Source organism: Amaranthus tricolor, chromosome 13 (assembly GCF_026212465.1).
Source record: "Amaranthus tricolor cultivar Red isolate AtriRed21 chromosome 13, ASM2621246v1, whole genome shotgun sequence".
NCBI classification, from domain to species: Eukaryota; Viridiplantae; Streptophyta; class Magnoliopsida; order Caryophyllales; family Amaranthaceae; genus Amaranthus; species Amaranthus tricolor.
Genome location: NC_080059.1, coordinates 13800088 through 13822167, shown reverse-complemented (window position 1 = coordinate 13822167; position 22080 = coordinate 13800088). Strand labels below are relative to the sequence as shown.

The 22080-nt window shown below is 32.0% G+C and overlaps 1 protein-coding gene across 1 annotated transcript; it reads left to right on the top strand.

The window, feature by feature from the left end:
- The first annotated feature begins 7841 nt into the window (after positions 1–7841).
- Positions 7842–18144, top strand: LOC130798111 (branched-chain-amino-acid aminotransferase 2, chloroplastic-like). Its single transcript, XM_057660984.1, has 10 exons — positions 7842–8251; positions 14338–14396; positions 14627–14813; positions 15244–15420; positions 15531–15662; positions 15779–15877; positions 15961–16077; positions 16170–16265; positions 16368–16480; positions 16979–18144. Exons 1-10 carry the CDS (start codon positions 8177–8179, stop codon positions 17091–17093), a joined length of 1170 nt encoding a protein of 389 aa, XP_057516967.1. The 5' UTR covers positions 7842–8176; the 3' UTR covers positions 17094–18144.
- Positions 18145–22080: the final 3936 nt, after the last annotated feature.

The window sequence follows — 22080 nt, the reverse complement described above, 5'->3', positions numbered from 1 at the left end:
CCAATCTGCATCTATATAAGCTAGGAGATCCAAATTATCATTCTTTCGAAACAGAAGCCCCTTGCTGTTGGTTTTCTTCAGATATCTCAGTATTCGCATAACAACAGTCATATTATGGATTTGTGGTTTGTGCATAAATCTGCTGACTACACCTACTGCATATGCGATATCCGGCCCAGTATGTGAGAGATAAATGAGTTTTCCTACCAATCTCCTATAACGGTCATGATCTGTAGACTTTTCTCCTTCAATTATCTGTAACCCATGGTTTGTTGTAATGGGTGTATCTGCAGGTTTACAATCAAGCATGTCGGTTTCTGCCAAGAGATCTAGGATGTATTTTCTTTAGCTAATGAAAATTCCCCTTTTTGATCGTAAAACTTCAATGCCAAGAAAGTATTTTAGATTTTCCAAGTCTTTCATATTAAATTCTCCTGACAATCTTTTTTTCAATGTATGTATCTCATCTGTATCATCATTTGTGATCACCATATCATCCACATAGATGATTAGACATGTAATCCGATCTTTTCTTTTCTTAAGGAACAATGTGTGATGTGAATTACTTTGTGTGTACCCAAACTTTTTCATAGCAGATGTAAACTTCCCAAACCATGCACGAGGAGATTGTTTGAGACCATATAGAGCTTTCTTGAGTCTACACCCCTCTTTTAAGTTATATGTTTCTGAGAATCCTGGAGGAGGTTTCATGTACACTTCTTCTTCTAGTTCACCATGTAAGAATGCATTTTTTACATCAAATTGGTGTAAGGGCCAATTTTTGTTTGCTGCTATCGAGAAAAGAACCCGGATGATATCAATCTTGGCTACTGGTGAGAAAGTCTCAGAATAGTCTACACCGTATGTTTGAGTATATCCCTTTGCTACAAGCCGAGCTTTGTAACGCTCAATGGTTCCATCTGCATGATATTTGATAGTAAACACCCATTTGCAGCCTACTGCCTTTTTCCCTTTGGGTAGCTCACATTTTTCCCAAGTCTCATTCTTGAGAAGTGCAAATATTTCCTCCTCCATTGCCTTTTTCCACTTCTTCCACATTTCTGGGTATCTTATTGGAGTACAGAGATGCGTTAAAGGCTAATGCCATCTGAGCTAAAGATTCAACATTGTTTCTGTCTGCGGGATATCGAGATCGTTTTGCTTCATATTCTGGATCATACCTCTTTGGAGGAATACTTGCTCTTTTGGACCTATCCTACTAGAACTTATGAGCCAGCTTAGATCCTCACTACGGTTCTCCCCCTGAGATCGAAGCGGGGAAAAATAATAGGAATCCTCAAAGAACTCACAATCTAAAGTCACATACATCCAGTGAGAAATGGGATCAAAACATCGATATCCCTTTTGTGTAGTACCATATCCCAAAAAAACACATTTGACAGCCCAGGGTTCAAGTTTGCTACGACTCCGTAAGGGTAGATGAACATACACAACACACCCAAAAACCCGAGGAAGAAGAGAATGAGAAGATGGGACTTCATGATGTGTTTTAAGAGTATTAAAAGGAGTTTGGAAGTTTAGGGCTTTGGTGGGAAGACGATTGGTTAGGTAGTTGGCGGTGGCAAGAGCTTCTGGCCCATAAGATGCAGGAACCCGAGATTCAAGCATGAGAGCCCGAGTAATCTCAAGAAGGGTTCTATTTTTTCACTCAGCCATACCATTTTGTTGGGGGGTATCAGGACATGTAGTTTGATGTATAAGGCCATGATCATTAGCAAACTGTTTCATGTTTAGATTAACATATTCCCCCCCATTATCTGATCTAAGAATTTGAGGGTGAGTGTGAAACTGGGTAACAATCATGTTATAGAAGGTAACAAACACATCAAAGACTTCAGATTTGTGTTTTAAAAAGTAAAGTCAACTCATGCAAGTGCAATCATCAATAAAGAGAACAAAATATGAGAAACCCTGAGAGTTAAAACCAGGAGCGGGGCCCCACACATCAGAATGTAACAACATAAAAGGTTCATGAGTCTGGGATAAGCTAGGAAAATAGGAATGTTTACGACTTTTAGCTAACACACAAGATTCACAGTCCAAAGAATTATTACAACTATGAAGAGATGGAAAAAGACGTTTTAAATAACCCACTGATGGATGTCCAAGACGTCTATGCCACATTCGTAGTTGGTGATTAGGAGATCGACGAGCAAGCGATGTATGACCTTTATGACCAGCCTCATCCACATAGTATAATCCTACTCTCTCAGTACCACGCCAATGATCGCTCCCGTTTGAGCATCCTGCACAGTACAACCAGTAGAGGTCATGCGAACAGTACAATGTAATTCCTTGGTTAACTGACTAATAGACAGAAGTTTATGAGTTAATTTCGGAATTAAAAGACAATTATTAAGTTGTAGAGAAGGGGAAATAGCAACCAATCCAGCTTTAGTAACATTAACAAAATCACCATTCGCAGTCTGGATTTTATGACAAGGGGTATGCGTTTGAGAGATGAGATCACTTGGGTCATTAGTCATTGTATCAGTTGCCCCACAATCAAAAATCCATGTAAAATTATTCTCTTTTTCACAAAATAAACCTTTAGGATTATGTAAAATTGGGACGGGTTTATTATGTGGGCCGGTTAAGTGAGTGGGCTTGGGTTTTTTATGCGGGCTGGGTAAGGGGTTACGTTTATTTTTAGGCTCCCTATAAAAGGGAGTATTTAGGGAAAGTGACTCCCCCCCCCCCCCCCTTTTCTCTCTCTTCCTCCGTCCTTCTCTTTGCTTTTGGTCTCTTCTTCACTATTTGAGTCCCTTCTGGACTCTTCCTCGTTTTCCTGATTTCTAGGCTGTTCACTGTAATTTTTCTTACCACTTGCATTACCTGTCGGATTTTGGACGTTGATGGTGTTCTCAGTTGGTGTTTGCCGGCGACTGGAGAGATTAGTGCCTAGATTAGCCTTGCCTCTTTTGTGTGCTTTGAACCGCCACAGTGGGTGCACTTGAGGTATGCCCGATCTCCATTATCACGCCGGAGGGAAGTTTCTGACCGACCTCTGATTGCAAGCCCCTTACCAATCTCTGAAGGATTTCCTCCTAATGATGAGGTGGTACTCATGATACCACGTCGTGCTAATTCTCGACGAATTATGGCGTACGCCATTTCAATAGTGGGTAAAGAGTCTTGATTTAGTAATTGTCTCCCTTCTGTGTCTAGGTTGTCATTTATGCCGGCCAAAAACTGATAGAGCCTTTGTCTCTGGATGAATGAATTGAATGTTGTGATATCTGCAGAACATTTCATCGGATTTGGCATCCGTCGATCGATTTCTTTCCAGAGTGTGTTAAGTTTGCCGTAATACACTTCGATTGTGTCATTGTCTTGTTTAAGGTTTGCTGCTTTACTACTAAGGTCAAAAATTTGTAATTCATCCCTTCCACTGCTTAAGAGTGTTTCAATTCCTTTCCAGAATTCCCACGCCGTAGTGTAATCGAGAAATTGATTTACTAGGTCTGAATTGATATTGGCTATAATCTAAGATAAAACTACTGAGTCCCTTTGTTTCCATTGTATGTAATTTAAGGCTGTGGGCTCGGGAGGTACGTCGATGATGTGACTGAGACGTCCTCTGCCCTCGATAGCGATTTGAATAAGTTTACACCATTTGGTGTAATTGTGGTATGTTAATTTTTCGGCGACCCGTAAGTCAGTTGTTTGTGGTTCGTTTGTGGAATTGGTTTGTTTGTTTAATTGCTGGAAATATTGAAACATTTGTTCCATTTGAGCAACTGAAATGAGCTGCTGGTTTGTGTTTTGGTTTTCGTCTGCCATTGTAGGTAAGAAGGTAGATGATAAGTCCTTCAAAGGTTTATGGATTTTTCCTGGATTTGAACCCTAAGGCTCTGATACCATGTGAATTAGTACGGAAGCGTTTTTGGTTGTAAAAAAGGCCTCTATTCATCACATCTTCTTCTGAGTATTTACAGGCATATATAATTACATTCATCATCTAATTTAGGAAGGAAATAAGGACTAAATAAAACAATACCTAAAATACAATATATTGATTTCTAATGAATATTTCTGATTTTATTTGATTTCCTATTAATTTCCTACAGAATGAAGTAGAAAGTCTAAAAGATCAAAGAATATCATGTCAATGGAATAATCAATGTTAATGGTGGTGTTGAGTAAAGTCAAGGTTATAGTGGTGGTAGTGAAGGGGTTGTTGCTAGAAGTCGGGGAGGGAGCTTGGTGACCGTTGGGGAGAGGGGAAGAGGTGGTGTTGTGGTGGCGGTTGGGAAGGGAGAGGAGGATGGGTTTTATTTTTCTTTTTTATTTTTTAAAAAAGCTAAATGAAATTATATTTGATTAGCAGGTAACAAGTTAATAAACAATGTCATTGGAATAGGTTAAATTATTTTAAATAATTTTTCTAAGTAAATTTTCAACTAAATAAAGTTATATATAATTAATTAAAATAAAATTTTTTAAGAAAAATGATTAAAACACGCTAAAAATACAAGTTTTTTTCAATGGGTACAAAAAGGCCGACTTGGCTTAATATGCATGACATATTTTTTTTACCTTTAAGCAAGCTGAATTAATTTTTCTTCATGCCCTATTAAGTTGACTTGATTTTTTCTTTTAGAGTGCATATTAATTAAATATTCTAATTTTCTCATCAAAAATATATTCATTTAGGTTCTTCTATTTTGCATTCTTCTTATTGTCATCCCTACATACATATTACCAGAACCAAAACTCAAATAAAATTCTAAACTCATCAAAATAGTACATTTGCTTTAATTCCCATGTGACTATGTAAAATATGACAAAACAATACTATAATTACCGATAAACCACCACCAAGTTTAAAACAACAATAAGTCTAAAATGATCATGATAAATGCCAATAATATCACTTAAAATAATAGCAAAAAAGGGAAATTTTGAACAAGAAAGAAATACATAGATTCCAACCCCCAACTATTTTTCATGTTGATGGAAGTGGGCATTGTTTCAAGTAGACCAATTGGATTATAGACAGCTACTAAATTACACTACAACTTTAAATGAGCAAAATTTAATGGAATGTCAACCATCAACATGGCCTAAAGTTGATTATAAATGTCACGTCAAAATCTACGATCATGTACATTATATTAGACCATACGAAATCTTAAAAAAAAATAAGAATTCTTAATATTAAATTATATAATATGTATATTAAGTGTTTAACGATAAAAAATTATTAAAAAAATATTATAATTTTTTAAATTGCACAAATTATTTAGAAAATTTCTCAAATTTTGCTTTATTTCTACATCTAAAAAAAATATATAGAGCTTAATTTGAACACCTCAATGTTTGTAATATATTGTAAAAGTAAATTAGTTATTGTAAATTCATTAATTCTAAAGAAAATAAAATTTAGTAAAAATAAGTCTAGTTTGCAATCATAAGCTATATTCTATAAAATAAATTCATTTACAAAAAGAATGTGATAAAAAAAAATATTAAATTACGTATTTCCTCCGTTCCATATTAGTTGCAATATTAGAAAAATGACACTATTCATTCATTAGTCTTAATTTGTGATTAATTTTTAATCTATAAGTAAAAACATAGTCAAGTGAAATCTTGTTTGATTTGTTTCATTGCAAAGATTATTAATATCAAAGATTTATAATTTTTTTTTTATCATAATTAGAGATATTAAGAATTAAATCAGTACATTGAACTGCATAAAAAGGCAAATGTTGCAAGTAAATTAAAACAAGAAAGTAGTAGAGTTTAAAAAAAACACTCGTTAAATTTACGTAAAACTCGCCAATTTTTATTGAAAAAAAAAAAAATTTCTTTAATTTCTTTGTTGGTTGAAATCCACTAGTGAAATCTACATTATTTACAATTCCAATCAATTGATCATATATCTCTTTAAGAAATCTTGGTAAAAATAAAACAAAGTAAGAAAGGTAATATTATTGGACAAAGTGCAACATTGGGATTATAATTGATTAAAAAACTGTTGTTATGCCTTATTTAAAGTGATTTAATTAAAGTTAAAGGGTTTGGGCTTAAATATATAAATAGATTGTGGGCCTTTAAATGTGTAGAGACTCATTTTATGACTGTGTTTTATAATGGGCCGAAGTACATAGCAGTTATGGTCCTTAGGTTATACATATTTATTTTCTTCTGACATCCCATTATCAGAGAGAATTAAAAGTGATAATATTAAGGGTCGTCACTTTAGAGAATACGTGTTAATTTAGAAAATCCAAACGCTCTCATTTTCAAGATTATCTAGCGTACTATGGAATCAAGTATTCTTCAGTTTTGTCTTTTTAGTTTGTTCTTCTAATTCAACATAATTGATCATGTTTATTAGTAATGGTATTGGTCATTTTTTTTGTCCCTTCAAATATCTGCCTTTCATAATATTCATAAAAATTAAATAAATAATAGTAATTGACTAATAGCAAATATTATTGGTGCTCTTATATAATTACAAAATTATAAGTTTATAAAGTAAGAATAAAATAGAAATAAATATAAATTTATAAACTACTTTATAAAAAAGGATATGGAGATTTAGATGTATTGTCAGCAATTGATTACGTTTACCTTTTCAAGTTGACGTGGCGGACCATCTTTTGTAATAAGGTTGACGTGGAGATATTGTCCAACTTACTATCAAAGGATTAATCAATTATTACAACTATCTTTTATCACCGTAATATATAATGCTAGAGATTGACCAGTCAAATTTAGACAAATACAAAATTTTAATCAAATCTAAATCAACGTAGATTCAATTACCTCCATTTCCTAAAAAATTTGATAAATGATTTGAGTTTTTTTTATTTAAGGGAGATTATAGAATTTCTACAGATAAAGAGGAAAAGCAAATTAATTCGGGTCAAAAAAATAGCATTCAACCACTAGACAAAATCTTAAATATGATTGAGTTTTAATTTAATGCTTTTGAGTAGGAGTAATTATTATTTTTCCAACAATTTTTGAAAATCCTGTCAATATTTTTTAGAGTTAAGATGTGAAAAACTGAATACTATCTAATGGAGTATTATATTAATAAAATAATTTTCAAAAATCTGAAAAATAAATTAAATGGAATTTCGAATAAGTTAGTAGAATACTTCCTCTGTTTCATAGTACTTGATATCACAAAATAATGAATTATTCATTCATCATCCTTAATTTGTAATTAGTTTTTAATCTATGAATTAAAACATAGTGAAATTGGATTTTGTGTGATTTGTCTCAATGCAAAGATTAATATCAATTTTTTTATAATTTTTTATCATACATAATTAAAGATATTAGGGATTGAATTAGTGCATTGGACTGCACGAAAAGTCAAAAGATGTAAGTATTTTGTAACGAAGAAAGTATACTCTTATAAGTAAAATACAACTAATTCAAATGAAGTATTTCACATGTTAGCTTATGTTTATTCAATTTAGAATTTTTCAATATAATAGGAGAAATTTTATCGAATATTCGATCCAAATATTATCGGATATTAAATATCTATTCGACTGCATGTTTTACATCGGATATCAGATTATGCTTACCCCAAGTCTCCAACCTCTACGCACCAAATTTATACCAAAAGGTCCAATGCTCACTCTAACAGAACAAATCCGATACAAAAATCCGTATAAATGCGTGACATTTCTAAATAAAATCTTAGATATACACATACATCATTTCATGACAAACGTAATATTGTCAAAATATAACAATCTTAAAACCTCTACTAGTAATCATACTTAAATAAGAATACTCCGTATTAACATATGAAAGTGACCCATGAATCAAAATCAAAATCAAAATCAAAATTGAAATTGAAAAAAAAAGGAAAAAAGAGATTCCGTGTACAACGGTTATGGCGTTGTGGTATTAAATAGAGGGAGGATGCTTGTTTATGGTTGTATGAAGTGTCCCATAATTCCCAACTCTGCGCTCCCAAAAACATTACACACAACATCTGCAGTCTGCTCATTCTCTTCCTATACCATTTGTCCTCCTTCTCATTAATTACCCTTCCTTCTAAACGGAGTATATTTCTCTTAGTTTTCTCCGTCATTTTCTGTTTTTAAGCCTCACTTCTCTCAATTCTCTCCAACCAAACTACATTCATAATTCATTACTTCTGCGCTGTTCATCAGAAATCATGATCAACAATACTGGATTTTCCCTCCCTAAATTCATCCCCCTTTTGCAACGCATTTCTTCTTCTTCTTCTAAGGTTTGTGTTTTTCATCCTCTTCTTCATGCTTTTTTTTTTGGAAAAATTATCTAGAAAAGTCCGACATTTGTATAATTTTCTTACGATAATTTCACCCAATGATTATCTATGAATAATCCCAACTTCAGAAGTATTATCCTAAAATAAACTCGATAACTCGATAACTTGTTATAGCAATTTTTTTAAAAAAAATAAATTAAAATAAAATTTCAAAAAAAACATGAAAAAGATATTGAAAAAATTTATGTTATTTAATCATTTAGAATTCTTTATGTGAATTTTTAAAATTTTTCTCAAATTTTACATTTATTTTTAATTTAATTTTTCTGGTGAATTACCTATTATATCAGGTCATCGAGTTACGTAAACTTAACCTACGCAAATATCTTCAAAAGTGGAAATTATTTATAGTTAATCAATAAGTAAAATTATTATAAAAAATTATAAAAATATTAGATTATTCAAGGTAATCTTTTGTTGTTGTGTATACTTTCATGCTCTATTTCGTTGTTAATGAGAATGATCCGTGGTTTTAATTTTTGATTTCCATGGCGACGAAAAGTACGAATCAAAGTAGTCATGAACAATTTTTGAAAAATAATTAATAAATTGCATTGATTGTTGAATTAGGGATGATTTATAGCAAAACAATTCATAAAATTATGTGAATTGTTTTTCAATTTTGATATTAAAAGTCAATTAAAGTTGTAAAGCCCTCTTAAATTTGTACCGGTTTTGTTTGGTACATTTAAATCGTCACCGTTTACGTGCATTTTGAGATGGAGGGTGTAAATGATTTTTTGTTTATTTGGGTAAGCATTATTAATTGACTCATCATTAAATTTTCTGTTCTTACCTTTTTTAGGAATTGATGAATTGATTATTTAGGTACACTTCTCATGACTATAAATATATGAGTTATGATATTTACGACTCTTAAATTTTATATAAAAATTAATAAATTTTATTTATTATTGATAATTTTAAAGTTTTAAGAGAATTTTATGTTGAAGTATGAAAATAATTAATATTTTATATAATTATTTTTACTTTCTAAAGAAGAATAAATGCTAAATTAATAAAGTATAATTAAATTTTGAAGTTTTCAAAAGCAAAAATTATATTAAACTACATTAATAAAATACAAAATTTATCTTATATACAGCCCTTACTGTATATATTATTTTTCCAAATATATATGTTTATTTATTTTTAGATATAAAATGAAAGTTCTCAATTCTCATGGGTATTGATTATTGAATATTGATTGCATGCTTAGTTGTAGTTGTAAACTTGGAAATGGTAACGATAGTACCTCGTATATAATCTTTCGGCCGGTCTAATATGAGACCTACAAGACTGTCTTACATATAAATGATCTATTAGTAAATAAAAACAATTGAAAACTGAACTTTTACTTTTATAGGGAGAAATTTTTTTTAAAGAATTTAGGCTGACCCAAAGTCCTCTCACAGTCGAATGACCTCAATAGATAATTAGTAATAATTTTTCTGATTTATATCATAAAATTTGCATAAAAATATTCTTATTTATCTTCATTTTACGATTTTAATAATATTTATAATTTTTACATATTTTTCTCTAACTTTATTTTAATATATTTTATGATTCTCATATATTTCTCACTAATTTCATGAAAATATCTTTTAATTGTTATCTTTTCCATTTTTTCTTATATTTTTTGAATATTTATGATCCCACTTCTCATCCGTTAAATTTATTTTTCAATAAATAATATTTTTACCATTTAAAATATATACAAATTGTTGTGAGAGACGGTCTCTTCGAAAGACGTATTATGTATATGGGCAAAATAGCTTAATTAATACAACTTAAAGAGGAAATAAGAATATGAACTTTATGTTTTGAGGTCGTTTCTCACACAAAAATAGTAAAATATATTAATTTTCTTCATTTTCCTTAGGAATGAATGAAATAATTATTAACGGTCTAATGTAGTGGTCTCACTTGTCACCAAATGTATTATCACAGTTTTGAAAAAAATCATTATTATCGTACACAGTATTATTATCAGAGAACCAAAGGAAAGTGGTCTATTTGTTTGAAAAAAGTAGAATGCTTAATTATCTTATTTATTGTTTATTGGCTTACTATAAATATAAAAATAAATAATGGTTTTCACGTGAATGAGGATGATTAAATGACTTTAGCCTCCAATAGGCATGAAAAATATTTTCATTTCATTGCTGGATATAAGAATAATAATATTAAGAAGAATGAAAAGATAATAATTTTTTTTTGAAAAATAAATTCGCAAATCAAGCACCTCTTAGATAAGCTTTGAATTAGAAAATAATATTTTATAGTCCTATTATATTAAAATATTTGGGTGTATTGGGGATTTAGGTAGGTGGATAAAGTTTCCCGCTCAACACTCATATCTACTAATAAAACACGAAATTACGATCATGATTAATAACCAAAGTGAAATTTTTGTTGAAAATAAAATTCATAAATGAAAACTATCAACCACAATTTACTACTTAAAACTTTCAAAACTTAAAACATGCAACTACCTTTTATTCAGTTTAGGAATTAAAACTTTCAAATTGCAATGATGCAAACAACCTTATTATATTCATGTGTATCGTTTTAATTTGAATAGATGTCTATGAAAACTCATTTTTTACTCGTTTTTAATTCAGTTTTAATTGTTATATTATGGGATATATCGAGCTAGATAAAAAAATACTATGTAAAATTTAGAGAGGGGGAGGAGGGAGTAATGTATTGGCCTCCAACTAGTCTAGTAAGCAATGTATCTTCACTTGAACACGTTTGTTTTTCAAACATTGTAGTAAAATGAGTAATTATAAGTACAAAATGAGTAACCGAGCATAAAAATATGTATGGGTGTTTTGGCTGTTGATTAGCATGTGTAAAACGGTTTAAAGTAGGAGTCTCAAAAATCCCTTATTATACTTATCTGATTTATTGTTTCAATTATCTGATATATATATATATATATATATATATATATATATATATATATATATATATATATATATATATATATATATATAATATTTTACACGAGAGTAAACAATACTAAAAAGCGAAATATTGAGTATTAGTTAAATAACTTGATTTTTCTTTTCTAAAATTATAAGAGCTTATAAGATAAAATTGACACAAAAGCCTAATACTTACGAATCTGCCCTAATAGGCATATATATGATATACTCACAAGGGATATACTTGATTTTAAGAAGTGATTCCTATCCTATTTTAATTGAAAGTTTGCTACTTATAATGACATTTTCTCTTATTATACGTTATTTTCCGAACAAAATTTACTAGAAACAAAAAAGACAATAGCAACTAGAAGAAAAAACAAGATAGGAAAAAAATGTTATGGATTGTTGTTAAGTACTCTTAGAAGTCATCTTCTCTTTAGCTATTAACATTTATCATTATGGTAAAAGACATATAAATTATGTTAATCATTTTATGTAAGAGAAATAAATCGTGTCAAGTTGATCTTCCCTTTCGTATAGAAATAGAAGTAACTTGTAAGTTGTAAGGTGTAACTACTTCTCTGACATGTATGATAGGAGTAGGGTGTAGGACCATATCAATTGGACCAGTTTTAAAATGGACTATTTTCATGACCCACTTCTCTCCCATGACTTTTTAGCCTTTTCTTTTAAATACTTCTAAATTTCACCTAACCTTTAATAAATGCTCCTACATTTTGCTTTTCAACATTAATAATCCGATTAACAGAAATTAAGTGTGATCCAAAATAAATCTTATATATAAAAATTAAAATTAGATTATCAAGATATATATACTCCAAAACCGAAAATACAAGCTAAAATATTATATTCGAAACTCTCCTGAACGTTCGAAAGACACCTCTACTTTTATTCAACTAATAAAGCATTTACTTGTTGTCAATGAACACTTCGTATGTTCAATTTTATCAATAAAGACCTTACAAATGTAAGATCAAAGCTTAATTTTGCTTTGGTCTTAATTTGTAGTAAATATTTTTCCATAGTTCTCATGGGACGTAGAAGCTGGAATAGGGGAAGGATTATGCTGCTCAATAGGAGCAAGGGAAGAGGCTGCAATATCTAGGTCGGGGAGCAAAGTTTCAATTACGGCCGCGAGGGCCAAAAGTGACTACTACATCATCAACTCTAGCAGTGATATTTGGGCCATGACGGCCAAAAGATGTGTTGGGTCTTGAGAGTTGATGAAGTAGGTAGCAAGAAATATTTCATCCAAGGGAGGAAATAATTTAGAGAATGCAAAGGTGGTTTCATCAAAGATAACATGTCAACTTCTAATGATTTTTGGGATAACCCAAAAAGACACAAGGTGTGGATCAGTGTTGAAATTTGTTTATTGTAGGAGATGAGAATAGTAATGCATAAACATCCAAATACCTTTAAATGAGACAAAGAGGGTATTCTGTTGTAACAAACTTGAAAAGGAGATTGATTTTTAAGGAGTTGACTAGGTAAATATTAAGAAGATAAGAGCATGGTGCCAAAACAATGGAGGGAGAGAGGTATGAGCAATCTTAGAAAAAGAAGTATTGTCATACTCTCTAAAAGTACAAAAGAAGGGTAAACCTGACAAGCGATAGGAAAAGTCTATAGAAATTTAGAGAAATTAGCCAAGAAAAGCACTTAATAATGGTGACCTTTAATACTTAAAACGGGAGAATTTCAAATATCGCTGTGAATGATATCAAAAAGTATATAAGTAGTATTCATAAAAGAAATAAATGTCAACTTAATATGTTTATGAAGCGGAGAAGATGCACAAAACATGAAATCTTTTGTTTTAGTTGAAAAAAATGAGATTTTGCTTTCTAAGAGACTCTAATATAGAAACTCAAGGAATTCCCGAATGATCATGCCAAAGAGAAAGGACCAAATCAGAAAAGGAGTGAAGATAGGATCTTATATATGGTAGTAATAGGATATAGGTCACCCTCACTCTCACATCTCATAAGAGTTGTTCCCTTTTGAATATCATTTACCAAAAAGCCAAAGGGGTCAAAACTAATTGAGACATTATTAATGATGGTGAATTTACGCACAGTCCACAGATATTAAATTCTTAATTAGTTTTGGGACATGAAGAATATTTTTAAGTTAAAAGGGAGTTAGAAGAGGTTGTCTTAGCATTAGCAAGTCCACTAATGGTAATAGAATGACCATTTCTATTAATAATTTTATTATTTGTGCTTAAATTAGAATAAGATGAGAGATTATCAACAATGAATGACAAGTTAGAAGTGTTCCTGTATCCATATATCAAGAAGAGATTCTAATAGTGTAGTAATTAGCTTGAATGTCGGTGATTAAAAGCCCACTGGCCTAGAAAGCATTAGGAGATTCATGTGGACCAAGCAATCCGTTAGGAGAACAATGTATGCATCCTTGTTGAAATTGTTGCTCAATGGAGGAGTTGGAAGTGGCCATAAAGAAGATGCAGGAGGAAAAGTCTAAATTAAATTTTGACCCAGTAGTTTATACAAAGACAATAGGGAGCTACACACGATACTATTGCTTAGCCGTGGAAGGTGCTTGGCTGGTGGAGAATGTCTGCCACGTCGGATTACTCAAATATGATTGTCGATTGGTTGCCATCGTTGCCGGAGAGTTGGTGCACTCGGCTGCCATTGTGCAGTATGTGATTGTATGTTTTGTAAAGTTATAGACGAACTCAATCTTTTAGATTAAGTATCACTGTTGTTGACCGGTTTAATAAAAAGTTATTTGAAACTTTACATTGATTTGCTTATATGTAGTGAATGTACGTTTGATATTATTTTTGAAAGTTCATAATATTTGTAAATAGTGTCAAAGCCACACCGGGGGTGGCATGACTCTTTGATTCGGACGTGCAAATTGTTACTTTTTTGCTAGTCTGTCGGTAATTTAATCCCTAGTTTAAATTACTAGCTCAACCTTATTTTAAATTGTAACGCTTCTACTTGGTTTCATAATGCTATAAAGGTTTTTTATGCGTTGTAAATATTATTGAAAAGCTAATGATAATCAATTGCCAAAATTTGGATGCAGTATCTTAAGCTTGAAAGTCGATATTTCTACACATCCCAGGCAGTATCCCCTGCTTATAGGTACGAAACTAGTTTGATATGCAATGATTGCTGTTTTGGAAAACTTGATCAATGCTAACATTGTTGGTTGAGATTACACTGTAGAACTGGTGTTGGTGATTCTTTCTCTTAGCAAACTAGCTTAAAAATAGCCGATATTTAACACGAGTTTTGTCATTTCTGTATGAACAGCTGTGCTTATGAACCATTTGTGTCTGGCCTGACAACAGCTTGTGTTTTCCCCTTGACAGCCAAATTGGTAGTGATGATGAGTATGCAGATATTGACTGGGACGGTCTTGGATTTCGCCTTACCCCCACTGATTATATGTATTTCATGAAATGTTCCCAAGAAGACGGGTTTATTTCTCAAGGCCAACTTAATCCTTATGGAAATCTTCAATTAAGCCCTTGTTCTGGGGTGCTGAACTATGGACAGGTCAGCAAATTCCTCTGTTTCTTTGTTTAGAACTAGCAGCTTATTATAATATAAGTCATACATGTTTAGGGTAGTGTAGTTTTCATACCGACTTTGTGAATTCTTCGAAGAATTGTCAGTCATATAAAACTTAAACTAATGTTTAGAGCCCTAGGATCCCTCACATGAGAACCCTTTGGAGTTTGGCTTATAAGCAACACATGCACACCTCGTACCTGCCTTTGAATATTTCACTTTAAGTAAATGAGACTTGAATCCATAACTTTTTGTCTTGTTGGCTTTAATATCATTTCAATGAACCATTTCAACCAAAAGTTTAATCTGATGCTTGGAGTTCCATGATACCTTACTAGTGTACTTTATTACAATTAAATATTAATTGAATTATATATATATAAGCATTTGACATGAATGATTTTGTGTTTTTAAGGGCATATTTGAAGGAATGAAGGCATTCAGGAGAGAAGATGGCCGGCTTTTCTTGTTTCGCCCTGATCAAAATGCTCAACGAATGAGAGTAGGTGCTGAAAGAATGTGCATGCCTTGCCCTTCGGCCAGCCAATTCATAGATGCTGTGAAGCAGACAGTTATTGCCAACAAGCGCTGGGTATGTAGTGATTAACTGTTATTTTACCCTTAGTGAAAGATTATTATGTTAAGTTGATCTTATAAATTTGAGCGATTCCACACATTTATAGTTTTGAATTCCTGTGACAGATTCCTCCTCCTGGTAAGGGATCCCTCTACATGAGACCTTTGCTCTTAGGAAGTGGACCGATCCTTGGGGTCGGTCCATCTCCCGAGTATATGTTCATAATCTATGCTTCTCCAGTTGGCTACTATTTCAAAGTAAGATGATTACGTAGTACTCCATATTTTCTCTGTTTCTCTAAAACTGGAAGTGTGACTTTTGTAGACTACAATACGTCAATTTGACCATATAGTATTTCGTTCTGGTCTTCTAGGAAGGCAGTGCCCCATTGAGTTTGTATATTGAAGAAGAGTTTGATCGTGCTTCGCGTGGTGGTACTGGTGGAATAAAAACAATCAGCAACTATGGGCCTGTAAGCACGACAATTCCATTTTCTCATTTATATTACATTGGAGTATATAAGGTCTATTGAGTACATAACTTTGTTTTTGTTAGGCATTGAGGCCACTGATGAGGGCAAAGAGTAATGGATTTTCGGATGTTTTATACCTTGATTCTGTAAATGGAAAATACATTGAGGAAGTCTCGTCTTGTAACATATTCATTGTAAAGGTAATGCTTCCGAAACCCATTAGCTCGACTGCATGTTATGAAAGAAACTGCTAAGTGAAGTATGGTTCATCAAATTTTATACTAAATTTCAGGGAAACACAATCTCAACTCCCCCAGTAAATGGCACTATACTCCCAGGCGTCACTAGAAAAAGCATCATGGAAATAGCCAGCGATCTTGGTTACAATGTACGTCATAGTGTTTTCATGAAGCCTAAAATCATTACTGTTCAAGCTTTATCAACTATATTTTTTCCACCTCACTACAGCTCGGTGCAAATTTTATTATAGGTTGAGGAGCGGCCAATCCCAGTGGAAGACTTGCTTGACGCCGATGAAGTTTTTGGCACTGGAACTGCCGTTGTTGTTGCTCCTGTGGGTAGCATTACTTACAAAGGTCAAAGGTACATAATCAACCTATCTACTTTTAGCCGATTATAGAAACTGAACCGACTTGCTTAAACATGACATCGACTTCAAAGCTTAAACTAGATAGCACATGGACTTGCCTAACCTGAACTTGTACTGATCATCTCTATGTTACTAGAGCTCGTAAGTATACATATGTCAGACACAGATACATATTCAAGTATCCGACTTGGCTAGTTTGTGAAAAATCCCAAGATTTAGAACCAAACTAAATGTCCAAGTGTCCCAATCGCGTCCGACTGTCAACATAACTTATCCAACGGATATTTCCTATGAGATATACATTGACTTCATATTCAGTTAACCAACTAGAAAAGCACACAAGATAACAACAAATTTGAACAATTTGGACTATAGTATCAACAGCATGATAACTGACAATGAGCCTAGTCCCCAACTTTATCCTTTACAAAGTTGATTTTTATAATAAATTTTAGGACTTGACTAAATGGAATAGTATTTCTCAAATGCAGAGTTGAATACAGAACAGGTGAGAACTCAGTATCAAAGATGCTGTCGTCAACTTACGTTGCGATTCAAACTGGTTCGATAGAGGACAAGAAGGGTTGGATGGTTGAAATCAATTAGGATTCTACAGTTTCTGCCAAGATGGTATATACAGAACCTATGTTTTAGTTACTCTTTTAAGCTGATTTTTTATGGAGTGTCTGCAGAATGTAAAACATGCAAGAATTGTGCATGTTCAAATGTCAAAATAGACTCATGTTGGGAGTTTCTTCCTACCTTTTGTATATAATTGTTTCATCGCAAAATGCAACGACTCTTGAAGAAAAGGAAGTTCTCTCCTAGTCGGTTTTTTGTGCTCAATATGAGCACTCTTTGTTTTTTTTTTCCGGCAAATAAAATTTTATTACTTACTAAAAGAAAAGGTGTTACATCATCCAGCCAAACACCGTAAACAAAGAAAAGCACCACGCTTGAACACAACATCGGTATGAAATTTGGAACCCATCTTCTAGAAAGGGTTGAACCGATTCACTCATCATGTCTGATAAAATACGAAGAGTGAACCGACTTTACCCATAGGCCATCTTTCTCGGAAGCAATGGCCCAAAGTTGTTTGATCAATGCAGCTTTGTTCCAAACGAACAAATTTATTAAGATTGAGACCCCCTGTCCATAGATAACTTCTGCAGAGACTTTCCACTTGTTTGACTCCCTCAGACATGTTCGATCAGGATAGACAGAATATGCAAATAAAAGATGTGTTATCTTCAATTTGAAGCACATTGGGTGGAATTTGATGGAAGTGCCGTATGAGCTATGAATCTAGATAGGTATTCCATGTTCAAAATGAAAAAGATAGGGGAACCCTTTGGTACCTTTAAAGGGAGGACGGGTCTTCCATTGATGAGAATAAAGTAAGAGACAAATTGAACACAAACCATGATCCAATTAATAAAAGTGCTAGGGAAGCCTAAGTTCCTTTAAGCATTGCTTGGTATGAACTTCCATTTAATAGAATCATAGGCCTTTTTGAGGTCGATCTTGATCAAACATCTTGGGGTTAAGTGAGACCTTGAGTAGCCCTTGATGAATTCAAAGGCAAGGAGGATATAATGTAGCCAGGGCCGATTATGTAGAGGGCAAGCTAGTCTTTTGCACAGGACCCCAAAAAATATGAAAATATTAAGGGCCTATATAATGTAAACATATAATCCAAAATAACAAATAATTATTTTCTATCATTTGTAATTGAGAAAGATAAGTAGAGACTAGAGGATAGTCACTAATAATAAAGCAACTTTCCTTACCAATACATTTTGACATTCCAATAAAAAAAGCAACTTTGACCATTTATATTCTAAAAAAAAATATTTAAAAAAACTTTCTTTGAATCAAAGACATTAGTTTGCTATGGTTGTAAAAAGAGTTTAATGTTGTTCATTGTCAAGCAGTCAAGCACCATTCTTTGTTACCTTCTTAAATGAGTACCATTAAGCACCATTGTTAAAAACCAAGCAAAGATTTCATTAAAATCCAAATTTCTTGTTAATTTCAGCTGGGCTTTATTAGAGTAAGTAAAATTTTAATTTTAATTTTTTGATTTTCACCATTATAATTCCGTAATCTTGAATTTATTTTTCGATTTTAATGTTTTATTTAAATATTGTATGTGAACTAATTTTCTTTGTTTTAACTATATTTTTTGTTGATTTTTTAATTTCTTTTTTAAATTTCTTTATTTTTATTTTCTTTCATTTTTACAATTATAATAAAGTAATTTATTTTTAAAATAAAGTTTTTAATTTTTTTTGTTGGGGCACAATATTAATATTAGACCAGGACTTTCGAAAAGTTTAAGACGACCCTGAATGCAGCATTTGCCTTTTAGGGATGAACCTCGCCTAAGCAGGACAACAATCTTTTCAACGGCATTACCATATGTTGTTACCTTTTAAATTTCATCGCCACCGCTTTTACTTTTTTGTCCTTAGTGATAATCTCTCTAGCTTTTCATTAAACTAAACCCTCTCAAGTCAATCTCAACTTGTTTAACTAATATTTGTATGTGTAAAGTCGAATTCACCCACGAAAATATCGAGGTAACTAATCTTTTTTAAAATTTCGTAAATTTTCAGAATTTAATCAACTTTGTGCTTAGAAAAAATTTTAATTTTATTGTTTAAGAATTTGTACAAGATATCATGGAGAAATTAGGTGATGATGAAGTAAATTACTCTTCGTATTTTATTACGGATAGGTTATTTCAATTAGTAAATGAATTTCATATTTGGGCTAATGAGATAAGTAATCCCATTGAATTTCATTTCATATGTGCTTCTTATAAGCAAAAGCAAGATCATTTTGCAACTTGTATTTATTTACGTTGTCATAGGTTCAGAGAGAATTTGCAAGACTTATATGATGTAATTCATCCAGAAATTAGTTGATCTAGTGCATGTGGTTATGTGGTTTTCCGTTTATGATGATTGGATATTGTCGTAAATCTAGTGAAACTTCCTTGAAGGTAAGAGTATGTATGTAACACTCTGTAATTTAAATATTTAATACGTCAACATTGTAAATTTTTTTAAATAATTTGAAAAAAAATAATTTAATATATTTATTATCGACTAATTGAATAAGTTTTTAGATGTATATATTTTTTTTATTTCATTTATTTAAGTAGTCAACAATTATTATTATTATAATTTTGATTATTAATATTATTATTAAAATAAATCAAAGTTAGTATGGCTTGAGTTATTTTTAGGTCTTGTAGATAATATACATAAGTAAAGAATGAGTGGGGTTTTTAAATTTAACACAAATAAAACTCCTCACCTTTTTTTTTTTCTCGTCTTCCATAACCTCCCTTTAATCTTCTCCTTCCTCCATCTCCCTCCCTCACAACACCAAACCACCACCACTACAATCATTGGCTACCGCCGCCACAACCAGCGCCACCAGAAGCTGGCCTCCGCCAGCAGCCACCACCAGCCGGTGGTTGTCCCCACGGACCTTTTCTCTCTCCTCCATTTTTGTGAGCTTTTTCATCCTTATTTTTAATTAGTGCTTTTAATCTTAAAAGTTTTGGGTATATTCATAAATCTTAGTTTAAATTAGTTTATATCTTGATAGAATTTGTAATCGGTAAGTGTTAGAGGTGAGATTTGAAAATGAATAAGTTAGGGTTTGTGTTGGGGATGAAATTGAAGGCAGTATGTACTACTTTTATGTATTTGGGTGATTTTGTGATATTGGACAAATTTATAGAAGCTTTTGATAAGTATTGTTTTTGCTTAATAATGGTGGTTTTGATGATTAAAAATAGTTAGGATTGTTGGTCACTTTTAATATTTAAATATAATTAATTGTACTAATGGTGGTGAATGTGAGTATTGTTGTTGGTTTTATGGTGATAAAAAGTAATAATAAAGAATTCTTGTATAAAATTTCTAATAAAGAATTATTGTATAAAATTACTATTAAAGAATTATTGTATAAAATTACTATTAAAGAATTATTGAATCATGTTTTGCTAGCGATGATTAAGTGTTGTCATTGTTAATTATGGGTACATGGTTGATGTTTAATTGTTGTGGTTAGTATTAAATTGTTGCCAAACTAATTTCTTATTATGGTTATGAGATGTCTATCCTACTAATTGCTTTGTTTTTATGCTTTGTCACCTCAAACCTTGAGGAATGAAACAAATTTGATTGAAAATCATTATCATTATGCATTGAAATTGAGTGTAATACACTACATTAAACTATTTAAGGCCACATAGTCTTGTTTTATTGCAAAAGTGTATAAATTGAATCTTTTTCCCTCAAACATGCCTTGTTTTAGAATTTAATGAAAACTAATGTTATAGTTAGATTGATCGATGGCATTGTTTGTGAGTAAACATGTTGTGTTTATGATTAGATTGCATATTCATATGAGTTGTGGCTTGTAAGGATCGAAGTAGGGTACTTCGTTAAGCAAGTAGCTCCTAAATGAAGTCAAGTGGACTTATTAGTCTTACTTTAAACGTGTATAGGTGTCCGGTTCATAAGAGGGGCGTAAGAACCTCTTTCGGAGTAATTGTTGCGACTTGTTATCTTGTAATTGCAGGCACGTACGCGCAGTAGCTAACTCTTGCATCCATGTTGAATATGTTTTCTTCGCGTAAAAAGAATTATATGACTATGACTATGATTTGCTGTCAAACATTAGCAAGTTGTTGTTTCAAGTGTGGATTGGTATTTAGAAAAGGTAGAGAATGGGTTTTGATGACACGTGAGTGAAATGTTAGATTGTATGAGATGGAATGGGAATGATTTCCTTAATTGGAAAGTTGTAAATTGTGTTTTATGAATGGGAATGAGCCCTTATCGATGAGATGTCAAGATGGTTGTTTATCGTGACTCCACTGGATTGGTACCCCAGTTGGTTTAATTCTCGGAGGCATGGATCATCTGTATATGATCGTTGTACGGGGTATGATCATACTTTGCCATTGGGCACTGGCATGGCCGTCACCCTCTTTGGCTAAGGTGTTACCATGTGGGTCTTCTAAACCCTAATATGATGACCTCTTGTCACATAAGAGAATATATGAAACCAAATAAGAGATAGAAAATGGTGAAGGCATTGAGAAGTACATAGAAATGAAAAGTAGTTAGAGTTGATACTTACATATTGGAATGTCTCCCTCACTTTGTTTTGTTGAAATTGATTGTTGGGTATATATATAACATGTTGGTTATACATATAACCTCATTTTAATACTTTAACAACTCAATTTGCATTTAAAACATTTATATTTACTTGGCAAGTTAATCTCAGAACAAAAAATCGAGTACTCAATGCTTTACTTTAAAACGTTAATGAGTTTTATATATGTAGATGAGAACTTTAGTTATGCAACTGAATCATTAGCTAAGTTATACATTTAGGAAGGCATTTTACGATAAACTTTTGAACAAGAACAATATAGAGTATTCATAGTGATTCAATCACTACATTCATAGCTATCCCATCTATACAATCTTTTAATTCCATCATAACAACCCATAATACTATATTTGGATCATCAAACTTAACCAATATTCCCCAAATG

Coding starts and splice junctions, on each gene's coding strand:
- LOC130798111 (XM_057660984.1), top strand. CDS start 8,177: ATGATCAACAATACTGGATTTTCCCTCCCTAAATTCATCCCCCTTTTG. Junction 14,397..14,626: donor GCAGTATCCCCTGCTTATAG/GTACGAAACTAG, acceptor TCCCCTTGACAG/CCAAATTGGTAGTGATGATG. Junction 16,078..16,169: donor GTAACATATTCATTGTAAAG/GTAATGCTTCCG, acceptor ACTAAATTTCAG/GGAAACACAATCTCAACTCC.